The sequence below is a fragment of the Physeter macrocephalus genome, chromosome 21, assembly GCF_002837175.3.
Source record: "Physeter macrocephalus isolate SW-GA chromosome 21, ASM283717v5, whole genome shotgun sequence".
Lineage (NCBI taxonomy): Eukaryota > Metazoa > Chordata > Mammalia > Artiodactyla > Physeteridae > Physeter > Physeter macrocephalus.
Window position 1 is genome coordinate 116,175,866 of NC_041234.1, and position 19,382 is coordinate 116,195,247.

Here is a 19,382-nt window from a genome sequence, read left to right on the forward strand (position 1 = left end):
CAACTGTAAATGTTTTCCAGGACCCTGCCTTAACTGCCATTGGTTTTCTTAGGAGCAGCTATTTAATACTTGACCGATATGTTTTAATTTGATATTTTGGGAAGTTTCAGTTTTTTAAAAATGCTTTCATCTCTGGCCTTTGAAGATGTATTTGTTTACCAAGAGATTTGCATTGCATCATGTGTTTGTTTAACACATTTATTGGGCACCTACTATATACCAGAAATTATGCCAGTTACTGAGGATACAGAAGTTAAAGAATGGTCTTAATCCGAACTAGTTATCTTCCCAATATCTGAAGTCATGAGGATTTACTACTGTATTTTCTTATAAGAGTTGTATAGTTCTAGCTCTTACATTTAGGTCTCTGATGCATTTTTAGTTGATTTCTGTGTATGGTATAAGGTTAGGCCAAAATTTATTCTTTTGCATGTGGATATCCAGTTGTCCCAGCACCATTTGTTGAAAACAGTGTTCTTTTTCCCCATTGAATTGTCTTGGCTTCCTTGTCCACAAAGGATTTACTTCCACCACACCCCAAGCTGTTTCTCCGGTCTGAGCCTTTGTTCCTGCTGCCCATTAGGCCTGCCGTGCCTCTCCATCCTCCGCTCCCTGAGTTGGATAGGAACCTCATCCTCTTCTGTTTGTCTTTCCTGACCAACATACTACCACCCCACCGCACACATACCTCTCCTCGGAGGCTAGGATAGGAACCCCTTAGGCAATGATCCATGATAATAACTATTCATTGAACCCTTAATAGGTGCTCTGAAGTTCAACAGTAAATAAAAGGCCTATATCACCCACCCTCAGGAAGCTTACTGTTGGTAGGAAAATGGGCGAAAGACTATAGTGGGATAAGTTTATAGTGAGGATACTCATAAGATGCTATAAGAATGTAGAGAATGGAATTTAACTTAGTCTTCTGGGTTTTCCCATAGCAGCTGACATCTGAACCGAAATGTAAAAGACCAGTAGGAGATAGCTAGGTGAAAAGAGGGGAAGGACAATAGGAAAGAAGGAACAGCAGCATGTACAGAGAGGCCCAAGTAGTTTAGCACTGCTGGATCACAGCCTACAAGGATGTGAAAGATGAAGCCTGGAGAGGTGAGCAGTGGGGCCAGGTCACAAAGGGCCTTTTTCAGGCAGAGGAGTTTGACCATAATCCTGCAGACAGGGAGAAACCACGAAAGGACAGAAACATGTACAGAACACATTGGAGTAAGAAGCTTAAATCTCTAAAGCCATTTTAAAATGAATTAAGATATAAAGCCCCTTGGGTTTCTTTATGCTTTATCCTACTCCTCTAATTGTCAAAACAAAAACAAAACTTCCTTTCCTGCACCTATTAAAAACTCAATTTTATAGAATTACGGACAGCATGCTGATTAAAGAATTCTTGATAATTAGTTAGCTATTACTTTTGTTATGTCCTTCTGCAGATTATTAGCAATTGCGTCATCAGATTTAAAAGATTTAAACCTCTGTACTTTATATTACTTTTTTTTTTTTTTTGCCAAGTGCCTGCGAGATTGAGAATTTAATTAAACTCTGGTAATTGGACTTTTTAGTGGTATTAGCAGCACATTGTTTTTAAACAGAGCTTAGTGTACTTGTGCATATATAGATTTGAGATTATGTTTAGTTATTTACTGTTGTATTCTCCTAAAATTGTATTAAGGAGAAAAAGATAGGTTACAACAGATCTACACTGACTGGTATATAGCTCTGGGACAAGTTTCTTAGTTTCCAGTACTTCTAGCCTGAAGTATACCTTCAGCTTTGCATTGTAATTTTCAATTTACTTGTCTGTCTTTGTCCTATGAGATGCTGAACTCTGGAGCGATTCTTTGTGTTTTATTTTAACTAATGAGTATTCCTAGGGCCTAGCACATAGTAGGTATCTAAATATAGATGTGATTCATGAATGAGTGATCCTCACAAACTGACAAACTTTCACTTGAAGCTTCATTCTGTTGTTAAACATAAAATGTTTGGTATCTCTGTAAAGTGTAACTTAAAACAAAAATGATGTTTAAACTTAGAAGTTAATTTAACTGTGGTGGGTTTTTTTTCTTATAGGCATTTGTAAAAGATGTTCATGAAGATTCAATAACAGTGGCATTTGAAAACAAGTAAGTGTCTTGATATAATTTTAATATTCAGGTTCTTTAATATTTTATGCTAATTTTTCCTTTTACTCCTCATTTTAAAAAAATTCAAGTGTAGTTTGAGTGTTTTTCAGGAATGGATCTTCATGTTACTGACCAGGAAGATCGTGAACAACTCAATATTAAACCTATGGAATGACTGTTCCTGCTAGTGACCTCAGAGATCCCTTTTGTATAATCTTGATCCTTACATCTCAGTCCCCTTGAATGTGAAGAAAGAAACCAGATTCTTCTGTATTAGTAACTGAGGGTTTGAATAGGAATATTTGTAAATGTTAAAAGATGAAAATGAATGGATTCACGGGTACTGGGAAAGTCGATGTGAGTTTTGTAATGTTAAATCCAAAACTGATGGTTTTAGTCATCTGATATATTTTATTGGAAATAATTGTGTTTGCCCATTAACATTTTTATCTGTTTCATATATTTATAATCATTAATAGCAGTAACTGATCTTTTTTGCTTTCTTCTGCTAGGTGAGTAAATAAAAATACTTAGAGGCCTAGGAACATTAGCTATACAAAGGGATCAGTAGTATAGATGTTAACATTTTATTGGGGGAGACAGGTCTCTTGACTAAATTTTTTTAATGCTAATAACGGCTATTTTCAGAGTAGCCATTCAAGATTCTAAAGTACATATAAACTCTAACCAGAGTATAGATGTGGTCATGATCTTAGGATTTTACTGAACTCTGAAGTCTGGTCAACAATTATAATGTTTGGCTTTTATTTACCAAGAGAAATTAATAGTGTATCAAAAGCAGATTGCAAATCTACAGAGAGAAGAAATAAATTAGTGGTTGCTTAGTGGCTGGTGGGGGATGGAGAGCCATAGCTAAAGAGTATGGGATTTCTTTTTGAAGTGATGAAAATTTGCTAAAATTGACTGGTAATGGTTGCACATATCTGTGAATGTACTTAAACCCATTGACTTGTACATACACTTCAGTGGATGCTTATATGGTTATGTGAATTATAGCTCAATAAATCTGTTAAAATACAGTATCTGACCCAGACATGCTATAATTAGAATGTTAGCAGAATCTTTTAGCTGCCAACAGGACAAAGTACAGTTGACCCTTGAACAACGTGAGTTTGAAATGCGTAGGACCACTTATATGTGGATTTTTTTCAGTAGTAAATACTACAGTAGTGCACGATCCAGGGTTGGTTAAATCCGTGATGCAAACCACATATATGGAGGAACTGTGGCTACGGAGAGCTGACTATAAGTTATCCGTGCATTTTTGACTGCACAGAGGGTCAGCATCCCTAACCTCCGAGTTATTCAAGGGTCAACTGTAGTTTTCTTGGATGCCTAAAACGCATTTAGGGAGACAGATAAAAGGATTTAGAGTATCCAGCCCAATTCTCAGCTCTAGACAAATAGTCTTGGTCCCAGATACAAGTTTGGATGATAGAATACCTTTCGCTGAATACATAGAGCCAAAAGTTCCAGAATCTGCCTCTGCATGATTATCCATGCATTATACACTAGATAACAGCATCACACCTCTAACAGAGGAATCTTTGATAACTTGGAGAGTAATTTTTTTTCTTGTACTTATACTCTTATCTGCTTGCTTCCATCACTAGGTAAACACTGTTTCCCATAAAGGGAGAGTTATCTTTATTTGCTACTCTTTTAGTTTCTCCTATAGTCCTTACTCTAAGGTATTAAGCAAACACTTATTTCCTCTCTGCATTGAAGAATGTATCTGTATTTGTTTATACAGTGATAGGTCAGTTCTCATTTGTTTTCAATCAGATTTCTACTATAAACTTAAAATTATTCTTTCTATGGACCTCCCAATTGTCTCCTGTACCATAGCTGTGTACAAGTTTCTCTTCTAGCTGTCATCCTGGGAATCTGAAACAGATCAACTTTTTCCTTGTGTTTGTGTAGTATGTATGAGATTCAACACTGGGTTTGAGCATGTCACCAGGATTTGATAGGTCCCTACCAAAGTAGTACTTTCCTTGCATTTCCTTTTTGTTTTTCTGGTTTTTTAAAACAAACAAAAAACAAACCTGATGTTTTGTAAAACTTCAGACTATACTTACCCTTTCCTCCCTTTCAATCATAAAGAAACTCCTATAATACCACATTATTTTAGATGCTTTCTTTTTGCCTTCCATATTTCATATTTTTTTAATAAAAAATTTGATTTTTATCTCTATACTTAAGACAAAATAATTCTTTGGAATGAAGAAACTTTATTATTATATGCATTACAAATCAAATTTAGCAATGAATCTTTAACATGTCAAGCCACTGATTTCAGTAAGTATATTAAAAAGTTTTCCTGAAGTAAAGACTTTTTTTTTTTTTTTTTTTTTTTTTTTTTGGCCGCGTTGCACAGCTTGCGGGATCTTAGTTCCCTGACCAGGGATTGAACCCGGGGCCCTGGCAGTGAGAGCATCGAGTCCTAACCACTGGACCACCAGGGAATTCCCTAAAGACAATTTTTTTTTAAGTTTCAAAGTTTTCAAGGGTGTATAATAATACAGAAAAGGGGTTCAGTGTAATATAGGCCCTAATCATATTTCCACAAATTGTGACTTACCTACCGTGCTATCTTATGTAATAGCTCTTCTTTAAAAAAAAAAAAAAAAAAAAAAAAAGCACTTTTCTCAATAGGATTTTACTTAGAGAGCCCTTTAGCAGAAAACCCAGAAATGACTGCTCTAGCAGTTGAATCCTCCAGTGTTTCTGCAAAGTTTATCTTTTAATATTCTACATCATTGTAGATATAAAAGAATAATTCGGTGTTTTTCAAAATTGTTCCACATAACTTTAAACTAAAAAACATAGGCAACCTACTGAACTCCTATAGGCTGTCTCCATCGGGTTTCTGTGGTTTAGGAGACCCCACCAGGCCAGTGCATGCTGGTACGTCATACTGATCAGCAGCCAGCTATCCATGGCAAGAACTGACCACCTCGTGGGATCTAAAATTTAAAGGGGGAAAAGTGAGTTGTGAATTGCTAATGTGCTGACTGCCCCATTTTGCTTGGGAATTAGAGGGCATTTAGGACCACTTTCTGTGGTCATCGGAATGTGGTTACAATTCCTTTGCAAATGGAAGTATGGTGATGACAGTACTAACACTTACTGATACCAACGTATTTAAGCATCAAAGGAAATTGCTGTTGTGGCCCTAAGTTTAGAACTCTTAGAGGCTGAAATTATTGGAAGAAAGACTTGTTTGGAAAATTGTAATGTTGATCTATTGTGTTTAGAGAAATATTCCAAATAGAACTACAAGGCTGTTGTGCTGCATGCAGAGTTTGTTGAAATGTGTCTGTATTGCCATTATGCCCGACTCAGCAAAACACTGACAGTTTTAAAGCATTTGCTTCTTTAAACTAGAAAACCAAAGGGTCACACTTAACCAAAAGTTGATGGCAGCATGGTCATTGTTTCCATTAAACCAAAAAGCATGTTAAATAATTGCATTTGCTTATTTGCAGCTGGCAGCCAGAGAGGCAGATTCCATTCCATGATGTGAGATTCCCACCACCTGTAGGTTATAATAAAGATATAAATGAAAGCGATGAAGTTGAGGTAAGTTTCCCCTGCCATCAAGTTATTAAGCACTGAAGAAGGGGGAGCATTTAATTTGCCTGTGCCTTTTGTATCCCTTGTCTTTAACACTTTTCAGTCTGCATTGAGAATTATAACTCTGATGCATATGTGCTTTTGACTGCGCCATCTTAATAATGATTGGAAATAATACATTATTGATGCTTAAGTGTGGCTGGCTGCCTGAGCAGCACTCGGTGCAGCTTTGAAAGTCATCACTGATTTCCTTTGCCCACTAGTATTTCTTTTCCCCCTTCCGTCATTCTCTGAATCTTTTGTTTGAATAATATATTGTTAGTTTACAACTGTGTCCCCATTTTAAGTAAAATGGGTTAGGAAAAAATCATTCCTTAACGATAGAGCAGCATCCTAGGCTTTCTTTAAGTAGCAGAAAATCCTCCTGGGTTATTTGTAAAAACTCATCTGCGAGTTTTAGTAGATACACATACAGGTAAAACATCTTTTCACAGGAGATGCTATGAAGCAACTGCTTATATGCCATTGATGTCTGACCAAAAAGTGCTATGGAGGTGTAGCACATTGACAAAAACATTGTATTTGTGATTTCTCTAGCCACTGAAAATTGTTGTGACACTTAAGGCACTTGGAGTCTGCTTTATGTTGTAGTTGGTCTGTATAGTATCCTTTTCTTCCTCCCCCTTCATGTACTCCATTTTAAGCTGCTTCTCTTCTCCACGATGCCTTGTTAACAGTTGCAATTTCATGAGCATTTGTGGTATGATGGAAGCAGCTAAGAATCCATTTGTACAGGTCAGGTAAGGTGTACTAGGTCCTTGAATTCTTATTTCCTGTGCTAGGTACAGATGGTCAGTGAAACAGAAGAGGCCCCAGCCTTGGCAAGGTCACATTCTAGTGAAGATAGCTAATATTATGGCAGTTGTAAGTCCTAGGAAGAAAAAAAGAGGATGAAAGGTGATGTAGGGGCAGGAGTGCTATTTTAGAGAGTGCTCAGAGAAGGTCTCTGGATGTCCAGGCCTGTGTTCTTTTCTCTACAGCTTTCTAGTGGAAATAGAATAAAGTGCTATTTATTTACCAAAAATGTACTCAGTACTTACTAGGTGAAAGGAACTGGGCTTGGTTTTGTGACGGATCGCAGTAGGGAGCACAAACAGTGTCTGTACTTGAGGACCTTTAGCTGTTCACTTCCCCAGGAGACTACGAGCCTCCTGAAGTCAAGGACCAGGACTTCTGGTCTGTCTATATCAGAAGGCCTCATAATAGTGTTTGGATGGATAAAGGGGGCTGTTTTTTCTTTTTTTCCCCTCTCAACTGAGTCACATGACAGGTGGTAACCAGTGAGATGCTGTTGCTACAGTGACCTCACTAACTGAGGTTGTCGCTCTAGCTAGAGCAGAGCTGAAAGGAATTGATGGTCGCAAGAGAGAAATGTAGGTTAAATCAAGTTGTACTGAGTCACTGTATTGTATAACCATTGACTTAGGTCTTTTGGTCTGTCTGTACCACGAATGCTCATAATAGTGATGAATAGAGGGGACTTTTTTCCCAACTTAGTCACACAACAGATGGGAACCAATGAACCACAGTTGCCAGGATGACCTCATTGTGTTACATAACAATTAACAAATAACTGAGGTTATTTCTCTGGCTAGAGCAGAGGTGAGAGGAAGTGTTGGGGGCAAGAGGGAAAGGAGGTTGAGTTAAGTTGTATTTCATCACTGTGTTGTGTAACTGTTAACTTCAGTAGTAAAAGGGAGACGAGAGTTGGAGCCTTGAGTGGCTGGTCTTCTCTCCTATCCTCTCCTCCCCATCCTCCTTGTCCTCCCTGTGTTGTCTTTCTACTTCTGAGTATTTCTGTCTCTCTCTCCATGTGTCTCTTTTCCTATTAACCTTGATTTGCTAGTGTCTTCACAAAAGGTTCCATGCTGCACATCATAAGTGAACTGTGAAGTGGTCGCCAGAGAGATCAGTTTAGAAGAACTGATCCACAGTGTGTGAGAGCAGGAACGTGGTATCCAGAGGATTGCCAGCGTGGAGTTGTCCATTTTAGTGGAGAGGGGACAGGAGACCAGAGAGTGACCAAGGATCTGTCCGTTTAGTTCCCAGGATACATGAATGCCAGGTGGTATCCTTAGTGGGCTGGGTAGTCAGTGGCCTTACCCATTCAGTGACCATGCAGCCAGGAAGTAGGCCAGGGTCAGTAACTTCCAATTTGTTATTTGCTTGTTAGAGTAAAACAAAAACAACTCTGTCTTTACATTTTTTAGATACATTTTCATAGCTCACAAAGTACCCAAGGAAAGTATGCCCAGGTTTATGAATGGTCAGCTTTTCTTGAGCATTCATATTCAGATTACTGATTATTACTGAGGCAGCATAGAGAAATAGGAAAGCACTTTTTTCAGGACTCTCCCAGGTAATCAGGTAGTTTCTGAGTGTGTGTCTATGTCTAGAAGTAGGGGTGCAGTCTGGCTTAAAGTCTACAGCTTACGGGCTTGAAAGACACCTAAGGTCATTTTAAGAAATTTTCCTTGATGTCTGATAATTTATAGATTTCTGAATGATGTTAATCATGAAATGTTCTATGTTGTAATTTTTGTGTAGGTTTATTCCAGAGCAAATGAAAAAGAGCCTTGCTGTTGGTGGTTAGCTAAAGTGAGGATGATAAAGGGTGAGGTAGGAAAATGCCTATTTAAATTTTTTTTCTTATGCTATTTCCCTTTTCTAAAGCCAGGTATACTACATTTCAGTCTGGATTTCTATTTGAAAGTAATATCTAACTTGAGCATTTTATTTAAATGTTTACATGTTCAGTATATTTCATGTGTTTGTTAGTTGATCAAATAGGTTTTTTTCCTCTAGAGAATTGAAAAACAACTGAATAGGTATAGCTTCTTGTTCTTACTTTAAACACTGTGACCAGGAATGACTTTCATTTATTTCTCACAGTTTTATGTGATAGAATATGCAGCATGTGATGCTACATACAATGAAATTGTCACAATTGAACGTTTACGATCAGTTAATCCCAACAAACCTGCCACAAAAGATACTTTCCATAAAATCAAACTGGACGTGCCAGAAGACTTACGACAAATGTAAGTTGGTGTGCAAGAAAGGCTGAGAACTTAGAGGTGCTATGCAATTAATTTAAAAGAATATAAGTTTTCAAATAATAGAAATCAGTTTTTAAATTCAGTGAACTTTGGCAAAAATGGTTTGCAAAAGTAGTGAAAAAAACATATTTAGCTTTTTCCAGTTATATAATCAAGCCAACATTCCACTTGTTTAAACTTACTTGGGTACATACATGGCTAATGTACATTTGTTTTCTAAAATACACATTGTTCATAGAATTTTAAGATTTTGAAACTGGTTAATACAGATATTCTGTCCTAAGTCACAAATCAATTTCTAGGCAATGGAGATTTGTCCAGGTTTTTTCCCTTTTAGCTAGTATTTTCAGATAAATATGTAACAAGTAGAGCTTAAAGAAGCTTCAAAAGGTCATCTCTCTTATAATCCTTGATCTGAAGTAATGCTTAAAGACCTTTTAGAGAAGAAATTCCTTTTTAAAGATTTCATCAAGGGCGTATATTAAGTTTGATTTGGACATGTCACACTTTAGATAAACAGTAACTTGTATTTCACAATACATAGAAATCCTGCTTCTTGATTATAGAGATTGCATATGTATGTTTGTGCCTTCTGATTCTTATACATTTCCTTCTCTCCCTTAAATTGGTCAGCACTTTTTCTTTAGAAAAGAAACAACAGAACAAAATTGGATCCTGTAGCTATACCCAAAGTGTTCAACAGTTGACTCAAGAAAAGTAGTGACCTGCCATATGTAACTGAAATGAGGAAGCCTGCAGGGGAGAGTGGTTCCCCTAAAGATGTCACCTCTGGTCATCTAAGACCACCAGTAATCCCCTAAGAACATAACTAGTTTTTTCCTTTCTCTGTAATCTCATATGCTTGATTGGCCTGAGTGTATCAGAAATGTACAGCAAAGGAACTAAACTGTTAAATGGATATAGCATATTTTGCATAAATCAAGTTTATTATGAATCTACAGTTCTACTAAGTGCGAATGTCTCTGCATATATTTGTACCAGTAGTTGGTATAATCAGTCATCTGAACTTCACAGTGGATATTGTTTTTATTTCTAGGTGTGCCAAAGAATCGGCACATAAGGACTTTAAAAAGGCAGTTGGTGCCTTTTCTGTAACTTATGATGCAGAAAACTATCAGCTTGTCATTTTGGTGAGTGTGTTTGAGTTGTCTATTTTGGTGTATTTCATTTAGGGCATTTGCTTTGATAATAATGGTGTTGATTTATATCCTTTAGTCTATCAATGAAGTCACCTCAAAGCGCGCACACATGCTGATTGACATGCACTTTCGGAGTCTGCGCACTAAGCTGTCTCTGATACTGAGAAATGAAGAAGCCAGTAAGCAGCTAGAGGTATGTGGCTTTCCCTAGGGATGGTTGTAAGATTATCTAGAAATAACTGTGTTTACAAAACTTGAATATGGGCAGCTTGTCCTTTATTTATTGTTTCTTAGCAATTCCTTATATTCTATATTTTGAAAAATTAAATTGTACAATGCATAATCATACTAAAATTTTTATGCCTGAGGTTTCAGAATTAAGCAGCAGTTTATGTATGCTAAGGAACTTCTGGCCAACTCACTTTTTATTAGAAGTTCATCAAAGCTGCTAATAAAATGAAGCAATGCTTCTTCCATATAACGTGTTATCATTAAAGTACTAGAGAGTATTTAAATATCTAATCATATTCCTTTCATTATGTATGTTTATCTCTGTTTAAAAGGGTATAGAACTTCTTCATTCTAATTGGTTGTCACTCTTTAAAACTCCTGTCTTCAGATTCCTGCCAGAGGCTATTTCCCTAACTTACTATTTCGTCTCTTAAGGTGCATTTTATCTACTTTTATTAATCCTCCAATAATTTCCATCACCATACATTTATTTTCATTGATAACTATTTAGTACTTCCATCCATTACCATAGAAACTAAATGGATTTTAGTTTAATGTGCCAACTGAAGTATATTATTGTCAGATTCCAGAGTTCCTCATCATTATTCATTTCGTTAGAGGGAAAGCACCATGCAGTTGAAATAGTAAAGAAAAAAAGGAGTTCCAAACTGCATTTTAAGAGAAAAGGTGACTACTACTAAAGGCTGTATTCTTGTAAAACCCTATGAAACGTGCCACCTTCCAACTTAATATGTGATCGCGGAACTCTTAGCAGGAGAGGAGACATTCATATCTCCTTTTGCTACTTTGTTTTCCTTACGGCCATGTGGAGGTCTATTTAATTGGTTTTTACTCTCATTCTTTCTTGATGTCCCTGTGTTCACAAGTTTGTGGTTTCTTTAGTGATTCTCTCATAGCTTTTAGGCCAGAACAGCCTCCTTACTTTCATTGTGAGTATTGTGGAAATATACTCATTTACCTCTTCTTAAACATCTAATTCTTCTTAAATGATCTGTTATCATACCTTTGGCTTATCATTTATCAGTGAATTATCAATTGGAAAGAATGAACCAGGTGAATGAACCAGGACTCAAAAAACATGACCTCTTGAAAAGTCCTAGGAATATTTGATACATTTCGTTGCTCTAACCTACAAAAAAGGATTTTATACTTTTAAAATTGTTTATAGTAGTTACACTCATTCATTCAAGTTATCAGGTATGTTGAATAATGAGAAACTAGCGTGCATGCCTATCTTTTCTCACTACTAATATTAAAGAGATCCACATATTCAGATATGAAATTTCCATTTTTCAACATGAGCCACTAATATGTTTGGTTTTCATTAATGGCATGCTAGAACTAAACATTAAATTTTGGTAATACTATCTAAAGAGAGTGATTATCCACAAGTTTGAGGTGTCAGTATAACCTAGTTCAGTCATCACTGAATATTTGAAAGAGACTTGTGGATCCAGATCACAAGGTCTTACAGACTCTCTTCTCACTTTAGGTTGCAGGCACATATGTAAGATAAGCTGTAAATCTTTGATACTCTGTGATCATTCAATTTAATTACTATACCAAAATTTTTATGATTCCTTTACTCAGGTTGGGGGTGGGGGTGGGAGGGTGTCCTTTTAATGTCATCACTTCATCAGAGGACTATCTAGACCCACAGTATCTAGTGATAAGTTATGTAAATAGCACTGTTTCTAGAAAAAAAAAATGTATGCACACACACACCGATATCCTTTAATAAAATGAAATGAAACACAACATTGTAAAGCAACCATACTCCAATAAAAATGAATTTAAAAAATGAAATGAATACAATTTTCTGTAAAGATGGTATTTAATTTTTTTTTTTTTTACTTAATTAATATTGAGTCTGTCAGACCCAGTGAGCTGGTTTTTATTTGGGAACATTTGATCTGCTTCTTAAGTATTACATTGATGTCATTGGTTAATTAAGGCAGCCTTGCAAATAGGTTTTCAAAAGTTACCTTGGAAAATTGTCAACAAGCCCTTTCCTGTTAACAAAAATATATCAAATGGCATAGACCTTTAGTGACCTAAAAAGTACTTAACGCTGTGCGAAATATTTTCTTAAACCTGTTCGTTTCCAAGTGAAACTGATTTATAGGTCCCTGATATACAGGGTCAAGATAATTTACATAGCTGACCTAAATACAGTTGTCTTAATAGTCGATAAAGCATACTAATCATGTGTGTTTCTCTTCAGAGTTCAAGGCAACTTGCCTCAAGGTTTCACGAACAGTTTATCGTACGAGAAGATCTGATGGGTCTAGCTATTGGTACTCATGGTGCTAATATTCAGCAAGCTAGAAAGGTACCTGGGGTCACTGCTATCGATCTAGATGAAGATACCTGCACATTTCATATTTATGGGGAGGTAAATATTTTACTAAATAGTGTTTTTCTAAAATAAAAAATAGTATTTCAGCTGGCTCATCTTTTGTTGATTTAAATCTTTTCCCCATTTTTATTAGGATCAGGATGCAGTGAAAAAGGCTCGAAGCTTTCTGGAATTTGCTGAAGATGTCATACAAGTTCCAAGGAACTTAGTAGGTGAGTCGGCAATTGCTTTTGACACACACTACAAAAACAAAAGTTAGGTAAACAGTTTATTTATACCGATAGAATTCCATTTTCACTCACTTGGGGAGTCATTTAGCTGAAGCTTAGTCTTTGAAATAGTCTATTACTACAGTGTACAAAAAATATTTGGTAAATACACTCAAAGATTACATTTTCAGAAGGTGTGCAAAATATACTGCTTTGCTAGTTCAAACCTCCTGGTTCCTGGAAGGATAAATTTTGCACAGCCTCTTCACTATATGTATGTATATCTTAAATATGTTTTTTTCAAAATTAATGACATTTGGGGACCTTTTATAATTTGGAGTAGACTGGTATTTGATCTCTCTAATGGGGCTATAAAATGATAGCACTCTTCATTATCTCAGAGTTGAAGATCTGAATACAGGTTACTTAAATCTAATAAGTTCCAAAGCTAGAAGTAATTCCAAATGTCTCTAGGGCTTTCTGCAACATCAACTGTAATTCTTCATTTTGACTTGAGTTGTTTCATGATCATCACCAATCATGAGTACCAGCAAATACATAGGAACTCTTCACCAGTGCTCTTAAAAGGTGCAGTTATCTTTAGTAGAACATATCAACGAAGTGCAGTTTTATCAAGAATACTACGTATGTTTTAAATTTATAAATAAAATTGGGACACACCGCCTATACATTTAAAAAAATTTTTTTAACTTAATATCATGACTGATTATCAAAAGTAATGCATGCCCTTTGGAATGTTTAAAGGAGAAGATAAGGACTTCCTATGCATTTTTTTTCACATACTTTCAGTTCTACTTAGCCTGCTCTTTTTGTCAGCATACAATTATAAACAAACATCTCCCTATGCCATTAAAAAACACTTGGAATAGTATTTTTCTCCCAAAGACAATTAGTTTGAAGATGAAGTATATAATACTAGTGAAATAATGCAGAATTATTTTCTCACCTATATACTACAGACAACTGAAGAGCATGACTATGTAATGTTATTGAGGGAACTTGCACACCAGTTGTGTGTATGGGAAATGTGTGATTAGCACCATCCTGGTTACTTCAGGATAAGTGGGGTTGTGAATGATATTTATTTTCCTCTTATTTACAGTTTGTCCAGCAATTGCATACATTTTATAGTTAGAAAAATTATTTTAAATTTAGAAATTCTTAGAAAATATAACCATTAGACAGTTTTTTCAAAAATTACTGAATAAAAACTTATGTGTCAGATTCACGAAAGTTCATTTTGGAGATGGCTTGATGATAGGGAAAGGTCTTGGGTGTAGGTGTTGGATCCAGATTTCAGCTCTACTTCACTTTTTGGTTGCTATTTGGCCTTGGGCGACTGACTTAGCCTCCTTGAGTCTACTTTCCTCACCTCTAAAACAAATGTGCTCATAGTGTCTACCGTATAGGATTGTGATAATTAAATAGGAAGATATAGATCGATAGTTATAGATTAAGGATATAATTACATAAGCTCTGGATATAGTAGGGGACTCTGTAAATGTTAGTTCCCTTTCCTTCCCCTATTCAAAACAATTCCAGTTCGGTAGAGCAGGATTATAGTAAGCTGTCAGTTGGGAATTGGAAATAACTATGTAATGTAGAATTGGATTATTTGCTATTAAAAGTAGATTCTACCTGTGGTCTTACCTGAACAGAAGAGGATCCCAGCAGTGACCTTTCACCAGAAAGCCTGATTTTCATTTTGTTCCTACCTAGTAAAATAAGACAGTTCTGTTTTAGAGGCTGTCTCCTCCAGCACTGGGAATGTTGGGAGTTTTCAGAAAGCGTTTCTGTATAAAATTTGGCAAGGCAGATCTATAGGGAGATGTCTAATCAGTATTGTATGAGTTTTCAAGTCCCACAATATGACTTAGGATCTCTCTTATTTCCCACAAACTCTCTTTGGTACGTACACTGATTTATCTTTCTTTTCTAAAAATTTGCTTGTTCTTCACCCACTCTGACAGTGAATTGGTCTAATAAGTGTTATAGACATAAAGAAAAAAACTGTGGGAAGACTCTCTCTCCTCCCTCCACCCCTTTTCATTTGAATGGAAGAAGAGCTGAAATAATTGACAGAAAGACCTAAATCAGGAGTCCTGATTTTAGTGGTGTCAGTTCTTTTCCCTGAGCGCTGACCAGTCAGAAGAGGTTATGGGGGTGAGTGAGGCTGGCACACACAGCAGGAGTGCCAAGGCTATGCTGATTAGAAGAACCACAAGGTCGTGCTTTGACAGGGCTTTCCCTGCATTCTTATTTAGGATTGGCTCAGCAAATTTTCGATTCCAGTTGTTTTCCCCATCCCTACCTCAGGTGACATGGTGGGGCGAGCACATGATGGGTGTGGCCAGTGCTGGGTGCTTTAAGAACCTTGGGAGAGCCCTTGGAATCAGATGTAATTCACATGTAGATTTCTAGAATCAGTTCTTCTTAATATTTGTAATGTCTTGCTTTACACTAATGCATGATGATGGCTGTGAAAGCAGTCATTTCCCAGTTAAGTATATGATTAAATTTTATAAAATGAGAGAGAGAATCGAGTGCCCATTCATTACTGGTATTTGAAGTCTTTGGAGTTTTAACAGATGATACTGATAAAACTTAATCTTGAACTGGTTTTAAGCTTTTTCATTGTGGTTTCAAGTTAAAAGTGTGATTTCTTAATCTTTTACTCTGACTAAGCCCTTTACCTTCTAACATACTAATATAATTGGTGAGTAATGCACAAGAGTAGTAGTCCACTAACACATTGGCCTGAAGAATGTGTACTTTTAGATGTACATACAGCTGCTTAAGCCACTTTAAAACTTAGAGTACCTTTTATAAATATGCCATATAAAATTCTAAAAATATTTGCCATGGGCAAAGAAGCAGATTTAAATCAGGTACAGATAGAATTGAAATTGTCAGAGAACGACGCAAACGTATTTTCTATTATCTGTCCTTTTCCTTAGTTCCTTTTATAGAACTTTGCAGAAAGAATGATACATGCCACTATACCTGAACATTTAAAATATGTCCTTTTATGCCAAATAAGAGCCTATCTTTGAACTGCCTTAAAAATTCAAAATTACCCGTATCAGTTCACAAGTATTATCAGTTCACAAGTATTAATCAACTCTAATACCTGACCAAAGGAGTTTGAACAATGATGACCTCATAAAATGGAAAGCTAGTTTGACTCTGTCTTTTTGAAGAGAGTCTCTGTTTTGGTTTTGAGATAGATAGACAGACAGATACAGAGGAAGAAAGAAAGAAAGAATTGAAATTATATGAAATTTTATACGTATATATAAAATGTGATAGTTTATGGTGGGGTGTGCTTACTGGTTTGAGGTATGTGTTTTTAAAACCAAACATGAATTATTCATTTCTTACCTTAGGCAAAGTAATAGGAAAAAATGGAAAACTGATTCAGGAGATTGTGGACAAGTCAGGAGTTGTGAGGGTGAGAATTGAAGCTGAAAATGAGAAAAATGTTCCACAAGAAGAGGTATGTTTCTAGTGCGTATGTTTCTGGTTTCTCTAATAAAAGTAAAAGTCTTTTATTGTCTTATTTGACATAGTAATTTAGAGGTCTCCAATATGCACATAACGTGAATGTAAAAATTCTATCAGGCACGCCAGTTAATTGCAGTTGTAGATAAGGCCTCTGTTTATTCTTTAATGCTGTGATTGTGGATTAGTCACTTTAACCCCTTTAAGCCTTATTTCTTGATCTTCAACATGAGTAATCACAAATGTAAAAAAAAAAAAAAAGTCTGAAGCACTCTTCACATATTACTTATTGTTCCTGACAGAGGCAAGATTGGGACGCTAGTTAGGATTTCTGGCTTTCATCCTTTGGCTTTTTTACTTTGTGTGTCTGCTTATTTTGTGTGCTTTACATTTTTTAAAGTATTTGGGGTGGGGGGGGTAAGGGCGTGCTCTTCTGTACAATGGTACTGTTTAAAGTAAAATCCTTTCAAATTGCCATAATTTTCATATATTTCATAGCCTTTTGTCAAGGTTCTTTTAGCTGAAGTTAAATCTTTGTGCGTTTTTACTGCATAATGTTTTCATTCTGTAAGTTTGTTTACCAAGACTGTTTATAATAGTTTCTGTTCTTAAAAATATGATCATTGGTACAATAATGGAGCTAAACAAAGTCTTAAAAATTGGTCCTTTTTTTTCTCTTTTGTGTTTTGTGTTTTTCATCAAGGAAATTATGCCACCAAATTCCCTACCTTCCAGTAACTCAAGGGTTGGACCTACTTCTTCAGAAGAAAAAAAGCATATAGATGTAAAGGAAAACAGCACTCATTTTTCTCAGCCTAACAGCACAAAAGTCCAGAGGGTAAGAAATAATTGTCACTTTGAATTATACTGAAAGTAATTTCTTCAACCCAAATGTTACAGTTGGTGTTTGGGGTATTTTCTCTGGTTAGGCTCATAAGGCTACTCATGCTGTATTTGTTTCAAATCTGATTGCCAGCTTATGAGATATTACAAGCCAAAGTGATAACTACTTTTCAGTTTATTCACAGTGACAAATCTTATGCTGTAAATATAAAATACAGGATTGCATTCAGTGGTCACATTTTTCTTTTGAGGGTGGACTTTTATTTTTTCATGCTGTAGCTCTTGAAATTTTACAGGTTGTAGTAGCTCAAAATGTACCCTCTGCTAGATGCATAAGTTACTACTTAAAACCATATTTTTAAAACTGACTTTCAATATTTGAACTAACCTAATTGTTTAGAAATGGATTTAGAAGTCCTACAGTGAAAGTCCTGCGTTCAGGCTTCTGTGTATCGTTTGTTATAGTTAATGACATCACTTGCATTCCTTATACTGCTTTAGGTGTTAGTGGTTTCATCAATTGTAGCAGGGGAATCCCAGAAACCTGAACTCAAGGCTTGGCAGGTAGGAAAACATTCCTTGAAAAATACATTTTAATTTTATATTTTAATGTTTATCCCCCTGGTTAAGAAAGACTACAAATGATCGTCAGAGTTGGGGGATGTGGAGGAGTGTCTGTGGGTTCGTGGATCCATTGCCCTGGGAAAAAGCTCATATTCCTTCCTGTTGCTTATAAGACCTTTCTTTCACAGTCCCCTGACCAATATCATCTCTTACTACTCCTCTCCCTTGTACTTGAGAGAGGCTTGAGCCATACCTGAAGTACCTAGAGTTCTTGAAACACTACTCTGCTCTCTGTTGCTTCTAGACGTATGCACATGTTTCCTCTGCCTGGAGCACTCTTTTTCCTCCAACCTTCCACCTTGCTTTGACCTTACTCCTTGTGCAGCTTTCCTTGTATACTTTCCATAGGTCCCCTCCCCATGATGGGCTCAAGAGCCTTTCCCCCTTTCATGCTCCAATGTGTTCGCCCCTATCGTAGCGCTTACTACATAGATATTTATAGTTATCTAGTCACATTGTTAGTTCCTTGAGGGCAGACACCCGCCCTCAACCTGGCCTGTGAGAACTGTTTATGGGGAAAATATGACTCACAAGAGATTAAAAGCAAAAATGCCATTTTGTAAAGAGAAATATAACCGCAGGTGGATTGGATATTCCTCTCTGCTGGGCAGGCCAGTTCTCATCCCAGAACAGGAAATCACTTTTTCCTGGTGTCTACTCTTGCCTTTCTTTGTCGTAATTTAACCATTCTGGTCCACTAGTAAAATGTGCTTAAATTAGAGTGGCACTTGGGTACATCAGCAGTTTGGAAATGTTGAAAGAGAATTTTTTTTCATTACTTGCTCCACAGTCGATCAACTAAATCTGTGACATAGGGTTTTCAAGCTTATTTTGGTCATATGTGATCCAGGGGGAAGGGCGTGGCGTTTCATCATAGGGCATTTTGGAAAATAATATGGTTAACTGCTTTGTAACAAAGTTGGGGAAAAAACTCAACCGTCAGAAATGTTTTGAGAAAAAGAGATCTGAGTCATAGGCCTGATTGTTTCCATAGTTCATATATTATTCAATCAAAAAAAAAATCCATATGAAGCCCATGGGTTTTCAGTGGCACCTGATTCTTTAGGTGGTTGTTGTTACTAGGAAGCAGTGCCTTGCTTACCAGATGGATGTCAAGCTGCAAGCAGTATTTCCTAATTGTTTAGTTTCGTACCCTATCAACAGCCATGTTCATGTGGAAGGAAAAAAAAAACCTATTCCAACCCCACATGCATGTAAGACTCTGTGTACTGAGCGCAAGCAAACAAAAGCAGCCCAGCGGTACCCACACCTCTCAAATGAATGCTCTTTTTCAAAGAGTGATACTTGTAAGCTTCTTGGCTTCTCACACCTAGAAACTTCACCTAGAGAATTCGAATGTATCTACGTCAAAGCTACTGTGTGCTTTTCTTTAGTCACTTGTGAATATCAGTAACCATGTGAATTTCATCAGTAGCAGAATATTGAATTATTCTCAACTTTGAATGTCATAATTGCCGGCTATTAGTTTGCACAACTGGCCTAGGCTTCCCTATAACTGTGACAAGAAATCGTTTTTTTCTCATTTGTACTGATGGGCT

The 19,382-nt window shown here is 36.4% G+C and overlaps 1 protein-coding gene across 14 annotated transcripts in view; it reads left to right on the forward strand.

Moving 5' to 3' along the window:
- The window catches only part of FMR1 (fragile X messenger ribonucleoprotein 1), a 37,900-nt gene that overhangs the window by 8,236 nt on the left and 10,282 nt on the right, over positions 1-19,382 (forward strand). For 8 of the 14 annotated variants that reach the window (XM_007100949.4, XM_028482359.2, XM_007100951.4 and 5 more), the window contains exons 2-12: positions 2,083-2,135; positions 5,648-5,741; positions 8,343-8,414; positions 8,688-8,836; positions 9,912-10,005; positions 10,091-10,207; positions 12,491-12,661; positions 12,759-12,837; positions 16,242-16,351; positions 17,060-17,194; positions 17,701-17,763. In XM_007100949.4, coding sequence (XP_007101011.1) covers positions 2,083-2,135; positions 5,648-5,741; positions 8,343-8,414; positions 8,688-8,836; positions 9,912-10,005; positions 10,091-10,207; positions 12,491-12,661; positions 12,759-12,837; positions 16,242-16,351; positions 17,060-17,194; positions 17,701-17,763 — 1,137 coding nt within the window. Of the gene's footprint in view, positions 1-2,082; positions 2,136-5,039; positions 5,147-5,647; positions 5,742-8,342; positions 8,415-8,687; positions 8,837-9,911; positions 10,006-10,090; positions 10,208-12,490; positions 12,662-12,758; positions 12,838-16,241; positions 16,352-17,059; positions 17,195-17,700; positions 17,764-19,382 lie in introns of those variants that run through there. The other 6 variants (XM_007100958.4, XM_024117053.2, XM_007100955.4 and 3 more) reach the window with 2 other exon arrangements.